This window comes from Bactrocera dorsalis, chromosome 1 (assembly GCF_023373825.1).
Source record: "Bactrocera dorsalis isolate Fly_Bdor chromosome 1, ASM2337382v1, whole genome shotgun sequence".
NCBI classification, from domain to species: domain Eukaryota; kingdom Metazoa; phylum Arthropoda; class Insecta; order Diptera; family Tephritidae; genus Bactrocera; species Bactrocera dorsalis.
The window spans coordinates 100851707-100876470 of NC_064303.1; the positions used below are offsets into that span (position 1 = coordinate 100851707).

General features: G+C 39.4%; 2 protein-coding genes across 5 annotated transcripts; both read left to right on the forward strand.

Moving 5' to 3' along the window:
• Positions 1-5453: 5453 nt before the first annotated feature.
• Positions 5454-9622, forward strand: LOC105231118 (uncharacterized). Of its 4 annotated transcripts, none has more exons than XM_049460990.1 (3): positions 5461-5766; positions 8380-8847; positions 8910-9622. In XM_049460990.1, exons 1-3 carry the CDS (start codon positions 5619-5621, stop codon positions 9473-9475), a joined length of 1182 nt encoding a protein of 393 aa, XP_049316947.1. In that variant the 5' UTR covers positions 5461-5618; the 3' UTR covers positions 9476-9622. The 4 variants fall into 4 exon arrangements, with proteins under 4 accessions (XP_011210526.2, XP_049316953.1, XP_049316947.1 ...); XM_011212223.4 differs by having other exon boundaries at positions 5461-5721; positions 8335-8847; XM_011212224.4 differs by lacking the exons at positions 8380-8847; positions 8910-9622 and adding an exon at positions 6279-7016 and having other exon boundaries at positions 5454-6216.
• A 1430-nt stretch (positions 9623-11052) lies between these two features.
• LOC105231119 (uncharacterized) lies at positions 11053-21293 on the forward strand. Its single transcript, XM_011212225.4, has 3 exons — positions 11053-11217; positions 18530-19741; positions 19847-21293. Exons 2-3 carry the CDS (start codon positions 18586-18588, stop codon positions 20965-20967), a joined length of 2277 nt encoding a protein of 758 aa, XP_011210527.2. The 5' UTR covers positions 11053-11217; positions 18530-18585; the 3' UTR covers positions 20968-21293.
• Positions 21294-24764: the final 3471 nt, after the last annotated feature.

The following is a 24764-nucleotide window of genomic DNA, read 5'->3' on the forward strand; positions in this document are numbered from 1 at the left end:
AAGGACTTATCTCAATTGTTGCTGCAGAAATAATTTGTATGAAATGGTCATGGTCATTATTACAAAGTTCATGATTTCTGAAATAAAATAATATACAACGTAATTAATGGTAACAATCAGAAGTTGGTGTATAAAAAAAATATAAAAAATGATACAATTGTTCAAAATACTCATCTTAAAGCTGTAGAGTTGGATATAAATAGGTTATGTATGAGGAAAAGATCAGAATGGAAATCCGATGAGCAAATACCAGAGAGAGTAAAGATCAGTATGAGCGGAGTTGCCTACATTTAGGCGACATGCTATGTCGCAGACATTTTTTATTAGGCTTAAGCAAAAGCATATAGATATATTTGTATGGAATAAGTTCATTAAGATTTCTTAGTACGATTTGAAAATCAGGTTACTTACTAGATTTTAGTTAGCTTGGCAAAAAAATACTCCACTGTTCAAGTCAAAAAATTATTTATTATAAGAGGCCATACACATCAGTAAAGCTTTTACTCAGAGTGCATTCACACTAACTAATAGTCTCTGTTGTTCAACAGAACACCTCAATCACAACCACCTCTTTCTTAAATCCATGCATCGGCATTACTGTGCCCATTAGCCTACCCTTTCCTACGCCGCAACCGTCGAGATATTACCGTAATGGATGAATATGGCCAGTGAAATATTCGATCTCTTCCACAAACTTTGCTTACAAGCTTAACGCCTACGCGTGCGGCATACTCAAGCACCAACAAAAAATAGGTGAAATGCCATACTACATAAACGTGTTTGTATGTGCGCCGTTGGTCATTGGCGACCAGCGGCTTGCAGCAGCGCCTTGAATTCGCGCGACAGGCTCCACTTTTGCTCACTCATTTCATTTGTGTTGGCCATTAAGGTGGCTGTGAAATATAACACGCTCATAATTGGCCATAAATCTGACAACAGCAATTTGTCAACACTTGTGCAGGAAGTGAAGCATTGCATTAAACTGCCGAACAAGGTCATCAAGCGGTTTGCGGCGTTCCATGCATGGTAAGGGTGCCCGGGGATTGCCAAAAATATGGCTAAGCGTTTTTTCGTGTTCACACCGAGCGCATTCTGGCAATGCTGTGAGCAGTTGGTGGGCGCTAAGCATTCTTTATGAGTATTCCACTTTGATTTCCTTCCCTTCCATTTTACTTTTCTTCAAATTAGATTGAAATTTCTTTATTTTACTCCTTAGAAGACACAGTACAATCCTGTAAAAATATTTACGGCATTAATAACTACATTGCAAAAGTTACGTGATTATTTAAGTGAATATACCAGTGTATGCCAGTGTCTGCGACATAAAGTCGCCTGTAGCTTTGTTGAAGTATTATTGAATTTGTTAACCTGAGAGAACACAGTTTGGATAAAACCGTTTTTTTAAGGTAGAAATATATGAATACCCTTCCTTCCATTTTTGGTCTTTCTAATGTGCTGTGAACTAGCCGTGGCCTCTGTTATCCACAACTGGTATCGACTAGTTTTCTCATATCGCTAAATGTCCACAAAACATGTTTCCCTCACATAATTCTAAAGCTGACTTAGTCGAATGCTTGTGTTCCTGTAAAAAACAAAAAAACAGATATTAAAAAGGGGTTACAAAATGGTATTTAGTTATCAATTTTATGATTAGTCCGAGTCACGCTACTAATCCCAGTCAAACCAGTCTTGCTATACGGTCGTTTTCGACGTTGGAGTGGACAGCTCTGCAGCACAGATTGGCGCCGTTAAATGAATTTTCCACTAGAGCCTTCGGTTATAGCTCAATAAACGGGCGTTTGTGAATAAAATAGAGCACATACCCTCATTAGAGCGGGTCTGTTTCTTTTCTATAAAATCTAGTATTCGGAAAATATACTAATGACCGCTCTGAACAACTTTCCCTTGTTGTCCGCGATTTTGAAGGCGAAGTTTAAAAGATCTGAAATATTAGTTATATGGGTCATATTTGATATATTTGTCTGATTCCGAACAATAGAATCCCAGAACGTTACAACTTGATGAGGGTACCTCAAAAACTGACGAAAAAAATTTTATAATCCCTAAAAAAACTTCGCCTAAAACTCACTGACTCCAAGCCGGGTTTGGACTCATAATCTCTTAGGCAAAGTTGTTCAGAATGATCCGTAGAATGTTTCCCTAACGCGATTTTTCCTTTTTTGTCACCCTGTATTTCGAACCGCTCTAACCATCATGCTTTATTTGTGAGAGAAGGTTTCAAGTCACGCCAGAAGCGAGTGGATGGCGCAGGGGCTTGCGAATCACCAACGATATTTGGAACATCTACACAAAAGGATCAAAAATGGCTAAAGGCTCGTCCAGTCGAAAATCTTTGCAATCATTAAAACTTAAACGTTCTATATGACGAATATGCTACTTCAGCCGGACTTAAACTGAACCGAACATTATTAAGAAGCAGCATAATCATGCATTTTGTTTCAATGTTATCGGAGCACTGACTCCCTCTATTGGCCTTGAAGTTCGAGCAGACTGTTCATTTCATGGAATGAGCCGATTCGGCTTGTCGCTTTTTCTGATAAAGAAAATTTCCTTGTTGTTGAGGTCAGTAGTGATTGGTAATCAGCACACAGCAGTCATTCTAAGTTCTCAAAAAAGATTCAGCACAAGCTTAAAAAAAATCTCGAAGCTATTAGTCACCATATCTGGGAACTGATACGAATTAAGAGCGATTTTTAACGCACAAAAAAAAAATTACCTCTGTTTAATAGCCGATTCTCGGAAATCAAATTTGGTGAAAAATATATACTGAAACTAAGTACCGCTATTTCTCAAAGCAAACATTAACTCATTCAACACGAAACTAGTATAAGGTACTATACATGAGATAGCTGCCTATTCCACATTCGTCCAAATTAATCAAATATTCTGATTATTTATTATTGATTGCCCTTCAATGTTTTCAATATATTCGAAAACCTGTTTATTTAAAGCGCATTGTGATTAAAATTTGTAAATACTCGTAAATCATAAGCGCAAACCTGAATGGCACCGCTTGATAAGTTATTGCGAAATATAATTAATACGCAATTGTCCTATGACGCTGATAATATTCGCGAATAATACTGAGATCAAAAGGCAATGAATACATAACATAATCATGTAACTTTGCGCTGTACCCTATATATGGTATATTGACTAAGGTACTATGAAAGGAGGCTTTCAGAAATATTACGAAAAAAACTCGAAACACATGTGGAAACATGAGCAGATACTCGTAAATTCAATTTGGTTATTTATTTTATAGCTCAAATTAAATTATCGTATTATCTAATGATTCATTCTCGCACGCTGGGTGGTTCAGAACGACACTAAATAAACTGGATTTGATGAACAGTGTGTAGCAGCCCACAGGTCACCGCATCTTTCAAACCAATAACTACTTACAATGCCTCCAAATGCCTGCTTGAGCACTAAATTGAGCTATTAATCTATATACAGTAATTTTTTTATACGTGTATGTATGTATATGGCATTTATTTGCACAACGCCCTGACGCTCATATAAATCTGTGAAATTTCACAGATGGAACTCATAATCTGAAAATTGCGCATACTAAAGACATTTCGTCTTCTACTCTCACGTTCGTCACTATATTAGGGTGTGGATCATTTGTATGAATTTTTTGGTTAAAAATGTTCACTCAATTTAACAGCTACGGAAAATTATGCTGATGCTGCTATATAACTAATATATAACCAATACATAAGCAATATATAACCACTTTATAACCAAAACACAAATTTTCTTTCAATATGAGTGGTTGCTATTATATCGTTTTTCCTTTGCTTGTATGTTATAAAAAGTGATGTTACATTATTTTGCTTTTTCAGTGACGATGTAATAAATTATAAATATATGAGAGCCATGCACAGAAAGTGATTAGTTACCCATAGTTTTGCGAAGATTTAAAAGAATATTCGCGAATTTAACCCAGTTTAAGGAGTATGAAGATCGATTAGAAATCCAACAAGCGACTGTTGATTTTTGATAACTATTTTGCTTGGGCTAGAAAATGAAAACGACGAAGAGCGAACTGGTCACCCGAACCCAAAGATGTTCAAGCAAGTTCTCTGAGCACTATTAACCTGGGAGTGGACAAAAATTTTACATATGACTCAACCAGCCCACGACTTCCGGCCTTAAACCTCGTATCTTCTGGGTAGCTAAAAAACGTTCACTTGAAGGGCATAAGTGAAAAGGCGAATCCTTCCTCCCCAGGGTCGCTGGGTTTGGGACCCGCCACTTAAAAAACCCCGAAGGGAATAAAATAGTATTGGGCAGTCGTCGAATCACCGTTAAGATTAGCTGAAACGAAATAAATTGCATCATTCTATTCGATTTTAACCAATGAGTTGGGTATATGCGGGTCGCTCCAAAGTTTGTACAAGTATTGCTCAGTCAAAAACAGCATCGCTGAGGAGATGTTGGACACAGAATTGAATCTGCTCCAGAAAGTCATAACTGGTGATGGACCATGGGCTTATGGTTATGATGTCGAAAAAATCTTAATCATCACAATGGGCGCTGCTTTATTTTCTGAGACCGAAAAATGCGCACCAAGTCAGGTCGAATATGAAGGTTTTGCCAACAGTTTTCTTCGATGATAGAAACGGCGTTCATCATGAGTTTTTATCAAAAGGTCCGACGGTCAATAAAGAACATTAGCTGCAAGTTGAGCGCAATTTGCGTGACGCAACCCGCCAGAAAATGCGGATTTGTGGACGAACCTAAAATTGGCTATGATAACTACTCTGCTCATGGATACTTGCTTTAGACCAATATTTGTCCAAAACCATCACCGGAATGGTGCTGCAGTCACCGTACACCGCACACTATATACATTAATCCTTTCATACACTACATTCTCTAAACAAAAATTTAGGAATATTTTTTTACAATCTTGCAACAATACTGTATTAATATAATTCTTTTGGACCTTTCTACTAAGTACGATTATACTGATTTCGTAAAATATGCACTCAAAAGACTCAATTGCTTGGCAGTATTCAGCTCTTTTATATCTTTATAGCCAGTGTTTTAGAGTTTATGTGACTATTAAATTATTTTACGAGCATTCTATCTTATCTCTTTAATCTTGTCACAAAAAACGTACCTCCAATAATATAAACTAAGCAATGAATATAATTTTTTCTACAGCTTTGAACACAAGTTCTTAATAAAGGTTTAACGCTTCATGAAAAATTACCTGGAATTAAATTTAATGGAAAAAATTGAAGGCACATTCGCTCTGAAACCGACACATTGATGGGCAGGTCTACTTTTCCAACGATCCGGCAGGCTCTATTAAATTCTTTATGCAAATTTCAAAATTAGCAAACAAAAAAATTAGTGGCTAGCTCGAACGGCCGAATCTAGCTCAACTTCCAACAGCCTCTATTTAAATTTCATGTCTTCTCAAGCAAGTTCCGACCGTAGTCAAATTCGAAACGTCGGCTCTTACGGTTGCACACCGCAAGCAGCCGGAAAGCTTTGTTTCACGCCGAAATATTCAAAACGAGTAACACCATAGACACAAGCGCACCTTGATTCCAGTTATTTGCATTAGAAAATTTACAATGTCAGTCAAATTAATTTGCCTTCTAGCGCTTTTTACACTGTGTGCGACTGTTATCATTACGGAGGCACGCGGAGGTGGCCGCGGCCGTGGCGGTTCATTAGGTTCCGCCTTCTACAGGCGCTCGCACAAAAAGCATGCTTCCTCAGGTAATGGTGGCTCACGACGGAAAATTATCACCGGCTCACCAGTATCCACCTCCCACACGAACTCAATGTTTGCAGCGGAAGGCGTGGATGAGAAGTTTGCCAAACATCGATCGCGACACCAAAGCAAACATCACAAAAGTACGAGCAGCCACAGCAGCTCCAGCGAACACAGCAGCTCCAACAGCCACAAAAGTTCAACTCACATAGATTCACACATTAGTCACAACAGTCATAGCACTTTAGGCTTAGAGGGTTGGCATAATACGAACAACTGGTATGGCTTAGGTTTGGGAGTTTCGCATCACAACACTCATGCTGCCAATCCTTATATATCCCACAACTGGGGTGGCCACCAATTGCCAGCTGGTCATGTCTACGTTACGCAACCATCCAGCATTCCAGTCAATGCCGTGTACTATGCACAGCCACCAAGACACACCAATACTGATGGTAATTAGTTGAGGAAATACTTTTACTTTCTTATTTTAGAAACCTTTCAATATTCGCTATAGATTCAACAGATTTTGCTTTGGGCTACCTTGTGGGTCGAAGTATGACGCGCCGTCGTCACCACCACCACCACTACGAACAACAGCCCGAACCGCAACCCAATAATCAGACGGAATCATCAAAAGTTATCGTTATAAACAATATGAATCCAGCAGTTGTAGCCCATTCCACAGAGCAGCCACACAATTGGCCCACTGACTCTGAAATATCGCTGGCACCGCTCAATAACACACTAATTCTAAATGGCGTTACGTCTTCTGAGCCCATATTTAAAAATCCTCCCATAGTTAGCGCTCAGACGCTTACCACAGCCGATAATGCAACATTCGAACTTCCAACAGCCACAGCGCCACCGCCGGAAACACCGCCCACCAACGGCATTATCTGTATGCCATGGAGCTTCAATGAAACCGATCCGACGAAACCGGATACAGTTGTTGTAGTACAGAAAACAATTTGCTTTCCGGCGCCTCCAGCGCCGCCTGCGCCACCGACCACCACCATGGCACCGATCGCGGGTGATAATATTGTTGATCTATCTATATATCTGAAGAATTTTTTAGATCAGTTCAGACATAGACTATATCTATAGCTATCATAGTCAGTTTTCTGAACAAACAAATAATAAATATTATTATTCCCTAATCTTAAACAAAAAATATTTATAAATTAACAGATTATTAATTCTGTTTCTTTACTGCTAGAAGCAGCTAGAATAATATAAATACTGACAGCATTAATCATGAGTTTTTATCAAAAGGTCCGACAGTCAATAAAGAATATTAGCTGCAAGTTGAGCGCAATTTGCGTGACGCAATCCGCCGGAAAATTCGGATTTGTGAACGAACCTAAAATTGGCTATGATAACTCCCCTGCTCATGGATACTTGTTGTAGACCAATATTTGTCCAAAAACATCACCGGAATGGTGCTACAGTCACCGTACACCGCATCCCAGCCATCCTTTTTTTCTAAAACTGAAGTGAAAAAGTACGACTTGACTGAGAAGGTAAAAACCGCAGGACCAAAACACGATTGCTTACTTTTTTAAGTGCTTTGAGGATTGGAAAAATGCTGGCAGTATTGCATCTGAGTGTGATTACTTTGTAGGCGACAAGAAATATGAAAACTAAGTTACTTTTTGCACAAACCTCGTATACATTAATCCTTTCATACACTACATTCTCTAAACAACAATTTCGGAATGTTTTTTCACAATCTTGCAACAATACTGTATTAATATAATTCTTTTGGACCTTCCTAATAAGTACGATTATACTGATTTCGTAAAATATGCACTCAAAAGACTCAATTGCTTGGCAGTATTCAGCTCTTTTATATCTCTACAGCCAGTGTTTTAGAGTTTATGTGACTATTGAATTATTTTACGAGCTTTCTATTTTATCTCTTTAATCTTGTCACAAAAAATCTACCGAATTATATAAATTTTAGCAACACATATAATTTTTCTATATTATTAAACCCAAGTTCTTAATCGAAGTTTAACGCTCGGTGAAAAATTACCTGGAATTAAATATAATTGGAAAATTTAAAGCCATATTCGCTCTGAAACCGACATATTAATGTGCGGGTCTTCCTTTCCAACGATTTGGCAGACTCCATTAAATTCTTTATGCAACTCAATACTTTCTTGTTTTCGGTAGCCTTCAAACAAGTAGCAGATCATTAACTTCGAAATATTTTTACAAATTAACATACAAACAAATTTTGTGACTAGCCCGAGCGGCCGAATGTAGCTCAACTTCCAACGGCCTCTATTTAAATTTCAAGTCTTCTCAAGCAAGTTCCGGCCGTAGTCAAATTCTAAACGTCTGCTCTTACGGTTGCACACCGCAGCAGTCGGAAAGCTTTGCTTCACGCCGAAATATATAAAACGAGCAACACTTCAGACACAAGCGCACCTTCATTACAGTTATTTGCATTAGAACATTTACAATGTCAGTCAAATTAATTTGCTTTCTAGCGCTTTTTACACTGTGTACGACTGTTATCATTACGGAGGCACGCGGTGGTGGCCGCGGCCGTGGCGGCTCATTAGGTTCCGCCTTCTACAGGCGCTCGCACAAAAAGCATGCTTCCTCAGGTAATGGTGGCTCACGACGGAAAATTATCACCGGCTCACCAGTACACACCTCCTACACGAACTCAATGTTTGCAGCGGAAGGCGTGGATGAGAAGTTTGCCAAACATCGATCGCGACACCGTAGCAAACATCACAAAAGTACGAGCAGCCACAGCAGCTCCAGCGACCACAGCAGCTCCAACAGCCACAGCAGCTCCAGCAGCCACAAAAGTTCGACACACACAGATTCACACGTTAGTCACAAGAGTCACAGCACTTTAGGCTCAGAGAGTCGGCATAATACGAACAACTGGTATGGCTTAGGTTCGGGAGTTTCGCATCACAACACTCATGCTGCCAGTCCTCATATATCCCACAACTGGGGTGGCCACCAATTGCCAGCTGGTCATGTCTACGTTACGCAACCGTCCAGCATTCCAGTCAACGCCGTGTACTATGCACAGCCACCAAGGCACACCAATACTGATGGTAATTAGTTGAGGAAATACTTTTACTTTCTTATTTTAGAAACCTTCCAATATTCGCTATAGATTCAACAGATTTTGCTTTGGGCTACCTTGTGGGTCGAAGTATGACACGCCGTCGTCACCACCACCACCACTATGAACAACAACCGCAACCACAGCCCAATAATCAGACGGAAGCATCAAAAGTTATCGTCGTAAACAATATGAATCCAGCAGTTGTACCCCACTCTACAGAGCAGCCGCACTATTGGCCCACTGACTCTGAAATATCGCTGGCACCGCTCAACAATACACTGATCCCAAATGGCGTTACGTCTTCTGAGCCCATATTTAAAAGTCCTCCAATCGTTAGCGCTCAGACGCTTACCACAGCCGGTAATGCAACATTCGAACTTCCAACAGCCACAGCGCCACCGCCGGAAACACCGCCCACCAATGGCATTATCTGTATGCCATGGAGCTTCAATGAAACTGATCCGACGAGACCGGATACTGTTGTTGTAGTACAGAAAACAATTTGCTTTCCGGCGCCTCCAGCGCCGCCTGCGCCACCCACCACCACCATGGCACCGATCGCGGGTGATATTAGTGCTGAAGTAGCAAGAATCATCAAAGAAGCCTTAGCTTAAACATTTTATTTTTGGGTTTAGTAAATAGCATATAGCATATATACCCGTAATCTATAGTCAGATTTAAGTTCCTCCTTATAAATATTTTATTGCCAATATTTTTAAATTCTACAGGGAATAATAAATTGAGATTTTTTTAACATTAAATTTGTATTTCACTGCATTTTTTGAGTCACTGTGGATGTACTGTTTACAAATAAAACGATTTTCAAAGATTTTTTGCAAAACAAAAACATTTTTCTAAGCAGAAACATAGACAATTTGGGAGGAAGTTTTCTCCAAATGTACTCTTCCGGAGTATGGCACCACAACTTTGTGGGTCTTCATTATTATTGCAACCTGAGCAGGGTATTTTAAGTGCGCCACGATGTCTGTAGCACTCAAAAGGAAACTTCGGAGACTCAATAAAGTGGTAGCTACATAAATGATCAACGTGACGAGTTGAGTCACTTCTTTTGGCTGTATATATGTAACTAGTCACTCAGTTTTTGAAGTATCGTTCTGAAATTTTGCACATGTCCAATCCTTACTAAGAAGCTACTCAATTTGTTGGAAGGACCGATTTTGGAATACTATAACATATAGCTGTCATACAAACTGAACAATCGAAATCAAGTTTTCGTATGGAAAACTTTATTATTTGACAAGACATCTTCAAGAAATTTGGCATGACTTTTGTTCTGAGATCAGAGTATAATCTCGGAAGAAATGGTTCAGATCGGACCACTATGGGATATAGCTGCCATTAAAACTGAACGATTGAAATCAAGTGCTTGTATGCAAAACTCTTTTATTTGAGGAAGTATCTTCGCGGTATTCAACATGGATTTACCAAAGCAGCTCTTAAATATCTGAAGAAGTTTTTTAGATCAGTTCGGACAACTATATCATATAGCTATCATAGTCAGTTTTCTGAACAAACAAATAATAAATATTATTATTCGCTAAACTTAAACCAAAAAATAAATAAATTAACAGCATTGTTATCAATCGCTCTGTTTCTTTACTGCTAGAAGCAGCTAGAATAATATAAATACTGATGGTACTGCTCTCACAAACTAGCAGAGATTAGTCAGAAAAAAGATGAGTTCTCTCTTTACTTCACTCACGCGCTGCTCTCGCTCTCTTTAGTAGTTTTATTTACAGCAAAAACTTGACTGAACTACTCAATACACTACACATACCGATATGGCATACAAACTGGTCACTTGCAACTCGGCATGTGCGACTCATCTGGCATTTTGTTTTGCTCCCGCTTTGATGTTTGTGCCGGCGCATGCACTGCCATCAATTGATACTGGCGTCCACATAGCCGCACATACAAGTGTACACACGATTATCATACGCACTCAACGGCTAAGCTGCTTTCGTATGCTAAAAGCAACAACTAACAAATAATAATAATAACAATGAAAGCAGAATCGCCACAATGAAAACAAACAAACACGATCATCTAATTACATGCAAACGTGCTGAGCATATATGCACAAACATATGTCTGTTTGTATGTATGTCGTTACGCATACGTTGAGCCGAGTAGAGCTGGGTCCCCCAGCAGCAACTGCCCGCAAATATTTCAAGTTTAGTTTACTCGCAAGCTTTGAACGGAGCGAACACAAAAACACTAAACAGAAAACAGAAAACAACAAAACTCGTCGAAAGTGCGAAGCGTGCTTCAAGCGCAGATTTTTATAGACACCGAACAAAACACAAACACAAACAACAAGTGAATCGAGTTTCATGTAAGTGTACGCAGCGCATTTCATTGATTTTTGCATAAATTTCAAAACTACCGGTTTTCAACACAAAAATATGTCACAGGCGCAATAATAAAAAATGAATAATATGATTAAATTGTGTTATTGCAAGTGTTTGACCATATACAGTACGCCGAAGGTCAAATAAATTGAGGCATGTGTTATTTGAAAAAATGAAAAAATTAAAAAAAATAATTAAAAATTTATTTCGAATTAATAAAATGCTCGCTCGTGCAACTGAATTTCTGCACTGTTTTGCGGTTTAGCAGTGTCTGTATGTATTAATCGCGCATATATAATTATTTTCTGGAATATTTCAACACAAACATACCTATGTTTTTGTAAAACGTCACTCAAAAAGGCATTACTGCAAGCAAGTGCTTTGAAATTTTTAAATCAGCAGCTCGCTGACCCTTTCAAAACGGCTCGCATGACTAAATCGCAAAAAAATATAAAAATATAAATTTGTATAATTATAAAACTATTTAGAATATACATATGTATGTTTAAAAATTTCCAGTGAAATTGCAAAAATTTAAATTACAGTTGAACTAAGACTAGTAGTTGTACATATATACAGCCGCTGGTCATTCATGTGAGAACGGAAGGGACTTACTATTTATACCCGTTGTTTTTAACACCCAAAAGGCAAAGTCAGTGGCACTTCAAAGTATATATATTAATGATCAGTGAATCGATTTAGCAATGTCGATTAGTCGATATCGGATGACTTTAGTATACAGCTGCCATACAAGCTTCCCAACCATAATTAAGATTTTGTATGAAAAATTTTTTAATTGACGAGATATCTTCTAGAAATTCACCTGGATATCATTGGCTAAGGAAATGATGCATTTTTTGAAGAAAAATTTCAGATTGAATCACTATAACATATAGCTGCCATACAAACTGAACGATCAGAAATAAGTGCTTGTAAGGAAAACTTTTCTATTTTACGTGATATATTTTTGAAATTTGCCAGAAGTAAGTATCTAAAATAATAACGTAATTTCGTCAAGAAATTGTTCAGATCAGATCACTATCACATATAGCTGCCTTGCAAACTGAACGATCAGCAACGAGAGCTTGTATAGACAACTTTTTCATATGAAGAGCTATCTTTACAAAATTTGGCTCGAATTATCGCCTAAAGCAATAAGGCAACCTCCAGTAAAATTATTCAGATCGGATCACTATAGCATATAGCTGCCATACAAGCCGAACGATCAAAATCAAGTTATTATATGAAAATTTTTTTATTTGAGGAGATATCTACACGACATTCTTTAGGAATTATTCTCACAGATAACGGTATAATCTCCGAGGAAATTATATAGATCGGATCACTATAGCTTATAGATACCTTACAAATTGATCGCTGAAAAGACCGTCGTTGTATGAAAAACTTTTTTATGTTACAAGATATCTTCACGAAATTTAACATGAATTATTTTCCAAGTCGACAAAAAATTTTCCAAAATTTTTTTTTTTTTAAATCAGATCACTATAGCATATAGCTGCCATACAAGCCGAACGATCAAAATCAAGATTAGGTTCTTTTTATGCTCATTAATGCTAAAAAAAGACGCTGTGAAGGCTGTTATAGCTTTGATACAGAAAAAGTTAATATTTTTTTAATTTTTTATATTCAAAAATGGTATAAACTTAAGTTCGAATTCGAAATTTTTCTAAATCAAACCAGTAGCAGTTCTAGTACTTACTTGAGTACTAAAAAATCTGCTAAAAGTAACTTCAAAACATCTTCAAAAAATTAAAGTTTAGTCATACTACAAATTATTTTTACACCAAAATTGTGGATATATAAAAAATCGCATAAATTTCCCCGCCCTTCCTATTCAAATGTACACTGTTTTAGCTATAATCGAGCGCCAATTAAGTTGAAGTAGTTTCCATCTCCAGAGATTAGTTTATTTTTCCTAATTTTTTTATTTTTGTAATCCACACATATATTTGTTTAGCTCATTTATTTCTGCTTACTAGTTTACGTTTGCTTATTTGGAAAAGCAACACTCATGTAAATTTCAACAGAAGCCGCAGCGATACTCCGAATTGACATTTGATCTTGCGCGCCTGATAAGCCTATCTTGTTGATAGCTTCTTTCAAGTGATTAATTTCAAGGCGCTCAAGGTATTATTATCAGCAATTTCGTGTTTAATTGAAAAAAATTAGCAGTAAAAATATAAATATATATATTCAATATAGAAACGTCAATACTGCTTTTGATAAAATGATTGCATTGAAAAAATCGCAAAGGACCATTATGTAGGCAATAAGTACTGAAATTTGAAATGAAAATATTCGACACAAGAAAGGAAGAAATTTCAAATTTGCAAGTATTGAATCTAGGAAAGTACCATCAATTACATAAGGCGTCTAGGACGAGTTTTCACCTGATTTTAGCCATTCTAACCACAAATATTCACCGTTATGAGAAAAACACGCTCTCTCAATTTTATGAAGATAACTAACATTTTGACGGATATATACAGTATAAAGTCAACCGGAAGTTCGAAAACCTTTATATTAGGTATATGAGGGCTAAGGGAAGTATTGATTCGCTTGAACCTATTTTTGACACACACACATACTACTATCAGAAAAGGATTCTCTCCGAATTTTTTTTATATATCTCAAACAGTGACCGGTTGTTTTGGTAAAAAGTCATCCATAAGCATTGGGACCATATATTCAGTAACTATGGTCTTAAACAGTTTTGGTTCGATTTATGCAATTTTTGTCATAAGTTCGCACACCTCAAATTCACTATTCATGTAAAGTTTTTCCCAATATTTTAATTCATTCTCGGCATTTATGTTGGAAAGTGAAGGTTTCAAATAAAATTTAAAATTTTGTTATATGGGAAGTAGACCTGATTTTAGTCCGATTTCATCCATCCACCTCCCTGTAGCATAGGAATGTTAAAGAAACCTCAAATACCAAATTTGGTAGTAATCGGTCGAGCGGGTCTCGAGATGTGTGATTTCACCTAAAAGAGGGTGGTAACACGCTCATCGTCAAGGGCTCCATTAACGAATTCTCATACCATTTGGACTAGAATTTAATGTCTCTGGCGTATTCAGTTATTTAGAATTTTTTGACACTATCGTTAAATGAATGAGTAAGCAAGGGAGGGATCTCAGCTCAAAATTTCCTCATACATTCGTTAAATTCGCCTTAGATAATTCATCTCTTCACGCATACATATTGGCATTTTAATTTATTTTCACTCTTACATTTCAATCTTTTTGTTGTAATATCCTCCGGCAAGCCATTTAATAAGTAATTTTTTTTTCACAAAAACATACAAAAATATGTAATTGCATTGTTGTTGTTGTTTCCTCATTTCGCATAACTTCTTTTCGCGCTTTACAATTGACAGCTTTCGATTGATGTCTCTCACCTGCTTACTTTGAGTAGGCACTCGTAACAACTCGTGCTATCCACCACAGTCTCATTAATCACTGACACATTTAACTAACCACTCGAGTGTGACTTCAAGTGCACAAGAGTGGTTGGCTGATAGACACCCGCAGACAGACACACAGACAGACAAACGCGCTGATCGACAAAGAGGCCGTTAGGCAGCTTGCCAATAAATGCGGAGTGTACGAGCATATGCTGTAAACTTAATATAATTAAAATGGGGAATTAATTTTTGCTTTTTCACGTGGGAGATGCGCATAAGTATATGCTAGATACACATAGCTTTGAGTATGGATGTAGATATTTGAGTGTATATATACATACATATGTAAGCGTATATACATAAACATGGCATGTTTGCTTGATGGCTTTCAATGCGCTTGTTATTCGTTGCGCAATGCTTAAAGCTGTACTTAAATATTTCCTTATAAAGCAAATTTATAGCAAAATATTTATTTCGCCATAATTTATGCGCGAGAAATATTTGCTTTACGCGAAAGCATGGGATTTTATTGTTTTTAACTCATAACAACTCTGGGCAAAAAGTAGTAAGACTTTATTCATAATTTTAAAATTTGTAGTATATTCGGCAAAATCTATGTTGTTCCTCTCAAGGCAATACCTTTTGGGCCCAATATACTCATACGTTACGTTTTTTTCAATTCTCGTGGTTTTTCGGCTTCGGCTCATCTTTGCCACTATATTCGGCCGATTGATCATCTGTTTCCGGGTCGTAAGCATAGATCCAAGACTCATCGCCAGTAATAATATAAACAGACAATTATCACCTAAGGTCCATTCAAACATTCTGACAGTTTCGTAACCAGAAATTTGATTCCGCAGATAAAATGTTAAAGAACTTCTTTGTTGAATAATTTCACTCCTCGTAAAAATCGCCGAATGTACTTTATGTGCTTTAGAAATTTCAGAGTTTGTGATATTTGACACAGATGTCACTGACAGTCATGCCAACCGAGAAAAAAAATATTTCAACGAACAGGTCTTCGCGCGTAGTTTAAATGAAAAAGTCTTACTAATTTTTGCCCACAATTACTACTAGCTGAACACGCTGCATCTGTGACTCATCTGTGACGCATGAACTGTTTGTTGTTGTTTTTGTGAATGATGAATAATACGTTATTGTGTTGCAATTGCGCAGTACAGGTTTTGCTTGCTTGAATGACTGCCGTTTGTGTTTTGATATCAAAATTTTAACCCAATAATATGTAATGCCGGCGCATCACTTGTAAGTTAAAGCAATTATTTGTTCGAAAATCCGCTGAAAATGAGTAACCGTGATTATGTAAGTGAATGCTGGCATGCCAACACATACACACAAATACTATAATTGCATTTTATTAATACTTTTGTTTACCGCCACCAACTAAATTTAGCGCTGAGCCAATTTTCATCAAGCAAATGCAATCAAATAGACACTGAACAAACACTCATTCTATCATATTATCAGTTTCTGTAGACGTAGTTGCTTATCTGCGCGAAAATCCACACTTTTGCTATGCGATAAGTTTAGCCACAAATATTTTGTGTACGTAAATAAAATACAAACCAAAAGCATAATTCAGTAAATTGCGGGCAGAAGCGTATTCCGGCGCGCACTCATTGAGCCGCGGCCTATTTGTTTTCGAAAGCACTCATCTTAATTATGACTGACAAGTGACAACTAAATAAATTGTAAACACAAGGGAAGTGCGCGCAAACGTACCTACAAACTTACAGTGTTTGAAAGTGTGTTGTTGTGGCAGTGGATGCTGTAAAATTGTTGTGTAATTGAGACTACTTAAGAAATTGTAATATTTTGTAGATCTGCTGATAATTTTAAAATATTCTAGAGTGAATCAAGAAAGTAAAGAAGTTGTTTTGTATATTTGACTTGAGACGTTTTTACTTTAAAAAATTAGAAAAGAGAATTTTATAAGAGATTATCATAGTATACAAAAATTTAAAATATATAACACATACATTGTGACAAAAAAGGAAATTGTAAATAAAATGCAAAATATTTAATTATCCATCAAAAATATTTTTTATCACCTTCAAAGTAATCCCAATGATTTTTCCAGTCCTCGAAACACTTTTCATAAACACTTGCAGCTCCTTCAACAAATTTTTTTATCTCTTCGATCGACTGAAAACGGGTTCCACGGAGCGCCAAGTTCAGTTTGGAGAACAAGAAAAAATCACACGGAGCCAATTGTGATGAATACGGTGGTTGAGCGAGGTTTTCGTTACGTTATTGGCTTTAATCCTGTCACAATGGTAGCTCAAAGCGATGGTGTAGTATCATCGTGTAAATCCATGATTTGTTCTTCCACAATTCTGGACGTTTCCGACAGATGTTCTCACGCAAACGCCTCAATACGGCCGAACAGAACTTTTTGTTGATCGTCTATCTCTCCGGAACAAAATCAGGATACACCAAACCGCGAGTATCAAAAAAAAACAATGAGCATCACCTTCACCCGCGGCTTTGCCGTATTTTTTATGGTTTCAGCTCGTTTTTTGTCCACCATTCCGATGATTGTTGACTCTCAATCAGTCAATCATGAACAGTCATGACAGTCAATCTCATAAACCCATGTCTCGGCAGTTAAAATGCTCTCCTCAAATATAGGATAAGAATTCGCACCATCAAGCATGTCCAAAAGAATCTGCTTACCTTACTATTTTTGAAAAAAATTGAACTTTAGCGAGACGAGTCGAGCCAGAACCCCTTTCATATCCAAAATTTTCACCAAAATCATTCGAACGGTCTCGTGAGGGATGGCAAGCTCTTTTACCTGACGATTTTCAAACACCAAATCCTTCACTTTTTTAATATGTTCAACAGTGGAAGTGGAACGATCTCTCGAATTCTTTTCTTTTAAGACTTTGTAACACTCGCAGGCTTGTGTTTTTGATTTAACTGAATCACTGTAAGACTTTTCCAACAACCACAACGATTCCGCAAACGAAATTTAGTTACAAATAAAAAATTTTAGACAAATTCTTTGTTCGATATTTTATCCATTGTAAAAATCGCATTACTACTGAGGTATACCGACTTAAGCAGCTGCTGTAACCAAACTGGTCGATAGGTCTCGCTCATATTTGGCATAGTAATTAGGGAAAGTAATATAGCTGTAATTACTTGGTTATAATGGTTCAGTTTGTATAGCAGCTGAGTAATTTCTTTAGAGATTGCATTGTTAGCTTAGAAAAAAATCCATGTTAAGGTAACTCGTCAAATACAAAAGTTTTCCATACAAGCGCTTGATTTTGAAAAACCAGTTTGTATGACAGCTTTATGATATATGACATAGTGATCCGATAAATAAAGATTCTTGGGGAGAAAAGAAGATATGCAAAATCTCTGATCGATATCCCGAAACTGAGATAATAGTTCGCGTAAATTTTATACCACCCTAATATGCATGCAGATAATATCTATAAAAATAAGTGATTATGAATATAAGCAAAAAATACTGCAACTTGCAAATCTCTATCCAAGCCAATTGAAATATGCTTGATCAATTCTGAGAACTAATTGATAATGTGAAAATGATTCTGCGAATAAATTTTCATAAATTAAACTTTCTGTAGAAAGCTATGAAGCTTTGTTGATTGAATACAATATCTTAAAGATTAATTGTCTCCCGCCGTAATAAGCTATTGGGTATTAAGTCAATTAAAGTTAAGTCAGCACAAACACATTGCGTTAAGACTCACTCCTTCAATTCTTTACGCAAGCTACACAGCTTTCTGCAGAAATTATATTGCAGAACTTTTGCAATTTTCTTTATTAAAACAGCATTTACCCCAACGCTCACTAATTTAATTACATCTATCTTTCAGAAAAAATCAACTCTGTATATTAGCGCCCACTGTGCTTTATTTGAAGGCGCGTCAAAATGAGTCCGACAAACCTGAGGCTATACTGCCTCACAATCGTTTGCTTGCTCTTATCCAATTGCCTGTTTGCGGATGCAAAACGTGTTTACAGCGGCGGTCGACGCAGCTCCAGCAGCAGCGGCAGCTACTCAGCACGTCGCACGTCATCGTCATCGCAGTCGCATAGCTCGTATGGCGGTGGCTACACTTCACACGCAGCCGCACCAGCTTCGCGTCCATCCTACTCACATTCGGATGCAACCAAACTCAGCTACAGTGGCAACACCTATTCGGCACCCGCCAAACCGCAGAGCTCCGTAACCAGCCATACGCAATCACGTCCGGCCGCCACATCAGCACCTATCGGTTGGAATGTGCCCAAATCACAAGGTCCACCACCGGCATACTCGCCCTCCAACCCAGCGGGTGGTGCACGCACTAATATACACGAACCGCCACCAGCCTACAAAGCCACTGCACCGGTAGCTTCGGCACCTGCATCATCCTCCGTTTACAGAGCAAGTGCACCGCCACCGAATTATGCCGCCGCAACAAATACGGCCAACCGCGGCTCAATGACACCGGCACAAACATACAATCCCAGTGCATCGGCTGGCTCTAATAACTACCGCGGCTCGATGACACCGGCGCAGACATATAGGCCAAGAGCAAATTCAACAGGCTTTGGCAGTGGCTCACATACACCGATACAGCGTACTAGTGTGCAGGGCGTACAATCTAGTTATCCTCAACAGAGTTTACCTGCAGGTGCCACGTATTACAATTCGCCATCGCATTTACCAGCGGGTGCAACTTATCACTCCGCCGGTTCTCTGCCGGCTGGCGCGACTTATCACAGTTCACTGCCAGCGGGCGCAACCTATCATCCGGCTGGCTCTCCGTATCATGCACCTGGTGGTGTACCTGCCGGCGCCACCTATTATCCTTCCGCAGGCGCCTTGCCAGCCGGTGCTAGCTATCACCCAGCAGGACATGTACCTGCCGGTGCTACATATTACCCGTCTGCTGGTGGTGTACCTGCCGGTGCGAGTTATTATCCAGCCGCGGCAGCAGTGCCGGCTGGCGCAACCTTCCTGCCGGCCGGTTCGTCGCTACCGGCTGGTGCAACCTACTACCCACAGGCGCCGGTTAAGTCCTCTTCCGGTCTTGGATTCGGTAAGTATCGTCAAATTGTTTACTAAAATTAAACTCTGCTGTTTAGTATGTTCTCGATCATTGTTCTCTATTGGCACTATTCTGAACCTTTACTCTTCCACACAGGTTCTGGTCTGGCTGCCGGCGCATTAGGTGGCGCTCTGCTCGGTTACGCGCTGACACCATCTCAAACCAAAGTAATAGAGCGTGTGCCCGCCGGTGGTGGCTATAGCGGTGGCGGCAGTGCCCCACCAGTCAGCGGTGGTGACGATCGCATCATAATAATAAATAATGGACCACCAGGATCAGTGACAACTACGGATGCCGGTTCCGGTACAACTGTCATCACCACCAATGCAGCGGCTCCCGCTCCCGCTGGCGCGCCCCAACCAATGGCACCACAAAACTACGCACCACAACCCAACATGGCTCAACCTGTAGCACCAAATCCAGGAGCGCCGCAACTGGCACCTTTCGGCACTGCTTCAACCGATAATGGTGGTAATGTAGCTGCTGCTGTAGGCGGTGCAGCTGCCGGTGCAGCCATCACAGCTGCCGTTGCTCCATCCCTGAATGCCGCACCTGCTTCCAGCACTGGCGATGCTGCGCCTATTGCTAGCGGTGCACCTGTTCCCAATGCAGCTAATCCTGGCTCAGCACCCGTTCCAGTGCCAGGCGCAACCCCTGATGCCGCAGCTGGCGTAGCACCTGGCGCCGCACCTGAGCAACCGCCCGCACCAGGTGGCATTATCTGCGTACCCGTGCGTGTTCCTGAACCAGATCCTGCAGACAATACTAAAACGATTGAAGTGGAGAAGATAGCTTGCTACCCGGCACCACCTGCAGAGGCGACAACACCCTCACCAGCAGCCACAAATGCAACGGAAGCTGCAGCAGTCACACCCACTGCTAGCAGCGCTACCACACCAACAACAACAACCTCAGCTCCTGCTATCGCACCGGCTGCCATTAGCAATTCGGAAATTGGCGTACCATTGGCACCACTCACCACATTGACACCCGTAGTAGTTCCAGAGGGTTCGGTCGCTTTGGCGCCGCTCAGCCCGAACAGGCAGCCGGATATTATGAAATTGCCGGGCACTTATTATGCTCGACGCTCACTCTCCAACGTAGAGCTGGCCGAAAGCTCTGGCCTTCTGCGCGCCACTGCCGGTGCAACAAGCAATTACGCCAATTTTGGTATTGCCACAGTGTTGACACTGGTGGTGGCATTCTGCATGCACTAAGGCCCAACTAACGGTGTAGAAATCAAATGCAGGCTGTGGTCTCGCAAGTAGGGCGGTGAGTGAGGCAGAAATCAAAGCCAAAAATATAGTATAGCAGGTATTCTTCAACTGGCTACCAATCGGACGTTTTAAAGCTCTAGAGCCACCAACGGAATTCTCAACAAACAGTAAATTAGCGAAATATTCAAATTTAAAATTTTTATCTCAAAACCAATTTTAATACTCTTTTCATTCAAACAAAATTTTTTGAGTCCTACTCAAGTTTAGTGCATATAAATATTTTATGATTAAAACGATAAATAATATAAATTTATAATTTTAGTAAATACTGTGTTATCATTTTAGTATGAAATCGGTTAAATTCATACTGTACTGTAGTTGTAGTTGTATTTATCAAGGATCTATACCTTCATCATCGGATATTCATACCGCTGAAGTTTTCTACTGTATAATTCAGTTGATTAGAAGCTTCTTAGGTGTTTATTCTTCTTCTTTATTGACAGTAGACAGCACCTTCACGTTTACAAGATAGTTTACAAAGGCTCACCAGTCATTCTTCATTTTTGCTATTTGGTGCCAATTGGATATTCCAAGTGTAACCATGTCCTCCACCACCTGGTCTTTCTAACGGAGTGAAGGTCTCCCTTTTCTCTGCTTTCGCCGGCGGGTGCTGCATCGAATACTATCAGAGCTGGAGAGCTGCATTTTCATTCAATCGGACGACATGACCTAGCCGGCGTAGCCGCTTTTTCTTAATTCGCTGAACTATGTCAATACGATCGTATAACTGACACAGCTCATCGTTCCATCGAATGCTATATTCCGTTGCCAATGCTCAAAGCCCGTAACCAAAGCAAACCATAGATCTTCCGCAGAACCTTTCTCAAAAACTCATAACCCTGACTCATCAGATGTTGTCATCGTCTACGCCTCTGCACCATATAGCTGAAGGGGGATGATGAGTGACTTGTTAGGTGTCCGATGTTCTGTCATCGGATTTAATTAACCGATAGTCCGATACCTTCTTCTATCCAGCTCTCTCAAAAACTGTCTCACATGTCGAAACCCGTGGACTTATTACCAGTGGCGTTTTCTACTGGCCTTTTCTCTTTCTGTAGCTCCGTAAATGATTTTGATCGAAAAAGAGGGCTTATGCTTGTACGAGTATTGTGTTCTCTCATCGGATTGAATTTCCCGATAGCTTGACTCCTTCTTCTTGCGATTGCTTGGCAATCCAGATGTACGTATATGTCTGCTGTCACAGAAGCGACACAAATCCGGGAGGGATGACACCACACATAAAACCGCACAGGAAGCCTCAATTTATTTCTCGGAAAAGCTTTCTTAATTTCTTGAATTGTTTTCTACCGAACTCTCCTAGACTCAGCCTCGTCTGTCGAAGCCCAGGCACTTGTTACCAGTAATATTTTCTACTGAAACTTTTCTCTTTCCGTTCCTCCTTCCGTAAAGTATGACGCTTTACAGCGTAGAACTGTTCTGCTTCTATCGGACTGGCTGTCGAAGCTCCTTTCATCAGGATATCGTCTAGCTCATTTCCATTGATAGCTTTATATCCAGGGATCCATGCTACTTAGTAAGATAATGTTTTCAGTGGAAACCGTGTTAAGCACTTTTATGAACTCCGGTACCAATGCTGATTTGAATTCAACGGATGAGATTGCTTGAATTGCCACTTGTCACTGAGAATGGCATCACCCTCCGAACTCAGCTTGAAAAATCTTTAAAGGCCTGCTCAAGCGCACTGACAGTTTGACTTGTATTCCCATTATACCAGACCCAATTCTATCTGCCGTTATCGAGCCGCCTGTTTACTATTGCATAGTGGTCCTAAGAAAATACTCCTCAAGAATGTAGTCCGCCCATTCACTTTTGCTGCCTAGTGAAATTTTTAATCCCTTTTCAAAGTTAAATCTCTTGATTATGTCGTCTCTGGGGAAGCATGGCAATGGTAGATTCTACCAAAAGACGTTCTGTTGCTGAACGCTTATTAAACTGTTCTCACCATGCTCTGATGTCAGCAGAGCTATAATAGACCTTTTTGCTGCCATCCCACAACGATATGGCGCGGTAGGTGGTTAAAAATCACCTCTAGTGCAGCGGTTAGACTTGTGCATATACATAAGTAGCAGCAGTGATACATATGCTTGGAAGCCTCTGAACTTTCGTCAACTGTTTCTCAGCAGTTGTAGGTGAGACTCTCATATGTGATCATAGATTGGTCTAACATGGTGTACATCCAGGGTAGTATGTCTGGTTTACAAACCATTACCGCTCTGTTGACTTTTACCTTCGTGATAGTCCGCCGTAGCAGAGCCTCTTAACGTGGTAAACCACGGTTACTTTCCAAGGCGGCTCTGTCAGTCGAATTTGCCTCCTGGCTGTAAACCACTCCAATCGGTACGAATTAGGAGGTGGCAGCTCTTGGTAATCGAACGAGTGCGGCCTCTGGCAATCCGTCTGAGAAATGTTGTGCAGGACTACACACACACCAGTTACAAGACACCGAATGACGTTGCTGTTAAGCCCCTGCATCACGTCAAGGTACTCACCCATTCGAAAAGGCCTAACCATATATATAATATATGTATATCTAAAAATTACTGTGCCCAAATTTCAGCACTCCATTAAAGTTTAACTTATGTGAGTCTTATCCCTTATGGAACCACCCTAAAATCTGCGCTATTTTCTCTCTCCCTTTAATTTCATACTTTCACAGCACTTTGGGCTTTTCCTCCTTTCGAACAAAGCTAAATGTTTAACCATTTCTTTGTGACATTTACGTGCTTATTTCATGACATAACTCACAAGGGCAATAAAATAAATGGCAAACATTTCCGAGAATTAATAAATCTTGTTGTGGTTTTAAAGAAAATATGAAGAAATATGAGTCGACAAGCCGGCTGATTGCTTGAATAGCGTGAATAAAAATTATAGCTGATAACAAGCAGGTATTTATTTATGAATATATATAGAAGTGGAGGGGACGCAGAGCTACCTCTAATAAACATGTGTGGATCTGGGTGCAATTCCCGTTCGCAATCAGCTTCAAGCAAATTTTTCTAATAGCAACCTCCATAATACAATATTTGTACACATTTTTAAATGCGTCGTAGAAATATTAAGTTCCTTTCAAGCCAAACACGCAGGTGCACCCAACCTTATGCAAGGCATTAGGCAAATAAAATCACACATCGCAAGTATCACATACAACCCCGCCCCTCACATGCTTTCGGCTTTCACTTGGAGCAATTATGAGGTACTTTCAACATAAACAACAACAACCGCAACACAAACAAGATTATCATTTTCACTTGTAGTCATAATTTAACCATAATTAGCATTAATTATTAAAATTTATTGTAACATCAAAAAGTTAAACGACACAAATGCGGTGAAAGCGCAAAGCGTCGCCACAGGAATGGCATGGCGTTGGGGAGCAGGATGCGCCTACGACACGTAGAAATAGAAATATTTCAAATGCTGCCTTGTAGAACACACACACACATGTTGTCATAATTGCATATGTAGTAGAGAGACACACACACATACATAGAAAGCGCCTGCTCTGTGTGAATTATTAGAAGTGCTTATTTGTGGGCACACCAAAGCGCTCGTGGGACTGGGGTAAGCCAATAAAATAATTTTTTAATTGCGTCTAAACAGTTTGTTTGTTGCTGCGGCGATGACAAATGATAATCTGTCTTAAAGATGTAGGCTATTATATAACAGCGCCAATTCTTAAAAAGACGCATCAAAGCATAAAAGCGATTAAAAAA

Coding starts and splice junctions, on each gene's coding strand:
- LOC105231118 (XM_011212224.4), top strand. CDS start 5,619: ATGTCAGTCAAATTAATTTGCCTTCTAGCGCTTTTTACACTGTGTGCG. Junction 6,217..6,278: donor AAGACACACCAATACTGATG/GTAATTAGTTGA, acceptor TATTCGCTATAG/ATTCAACAGATTTTGCTTTG.
- LOC105231119 (XM_011212225.4), top strand. CDS start 18,586: ATGAGTCCGACAAACCTGAGGCTATACTGCCTCACAATCGTTTGCTTG. Junction 19,742..19,846: donor CTCTTCCGGTCTTGGATTCG/GTAAGTATCGTC, acceptor TCTTCCACACAG/GTTCTGGTCTGGCTGCCGGC.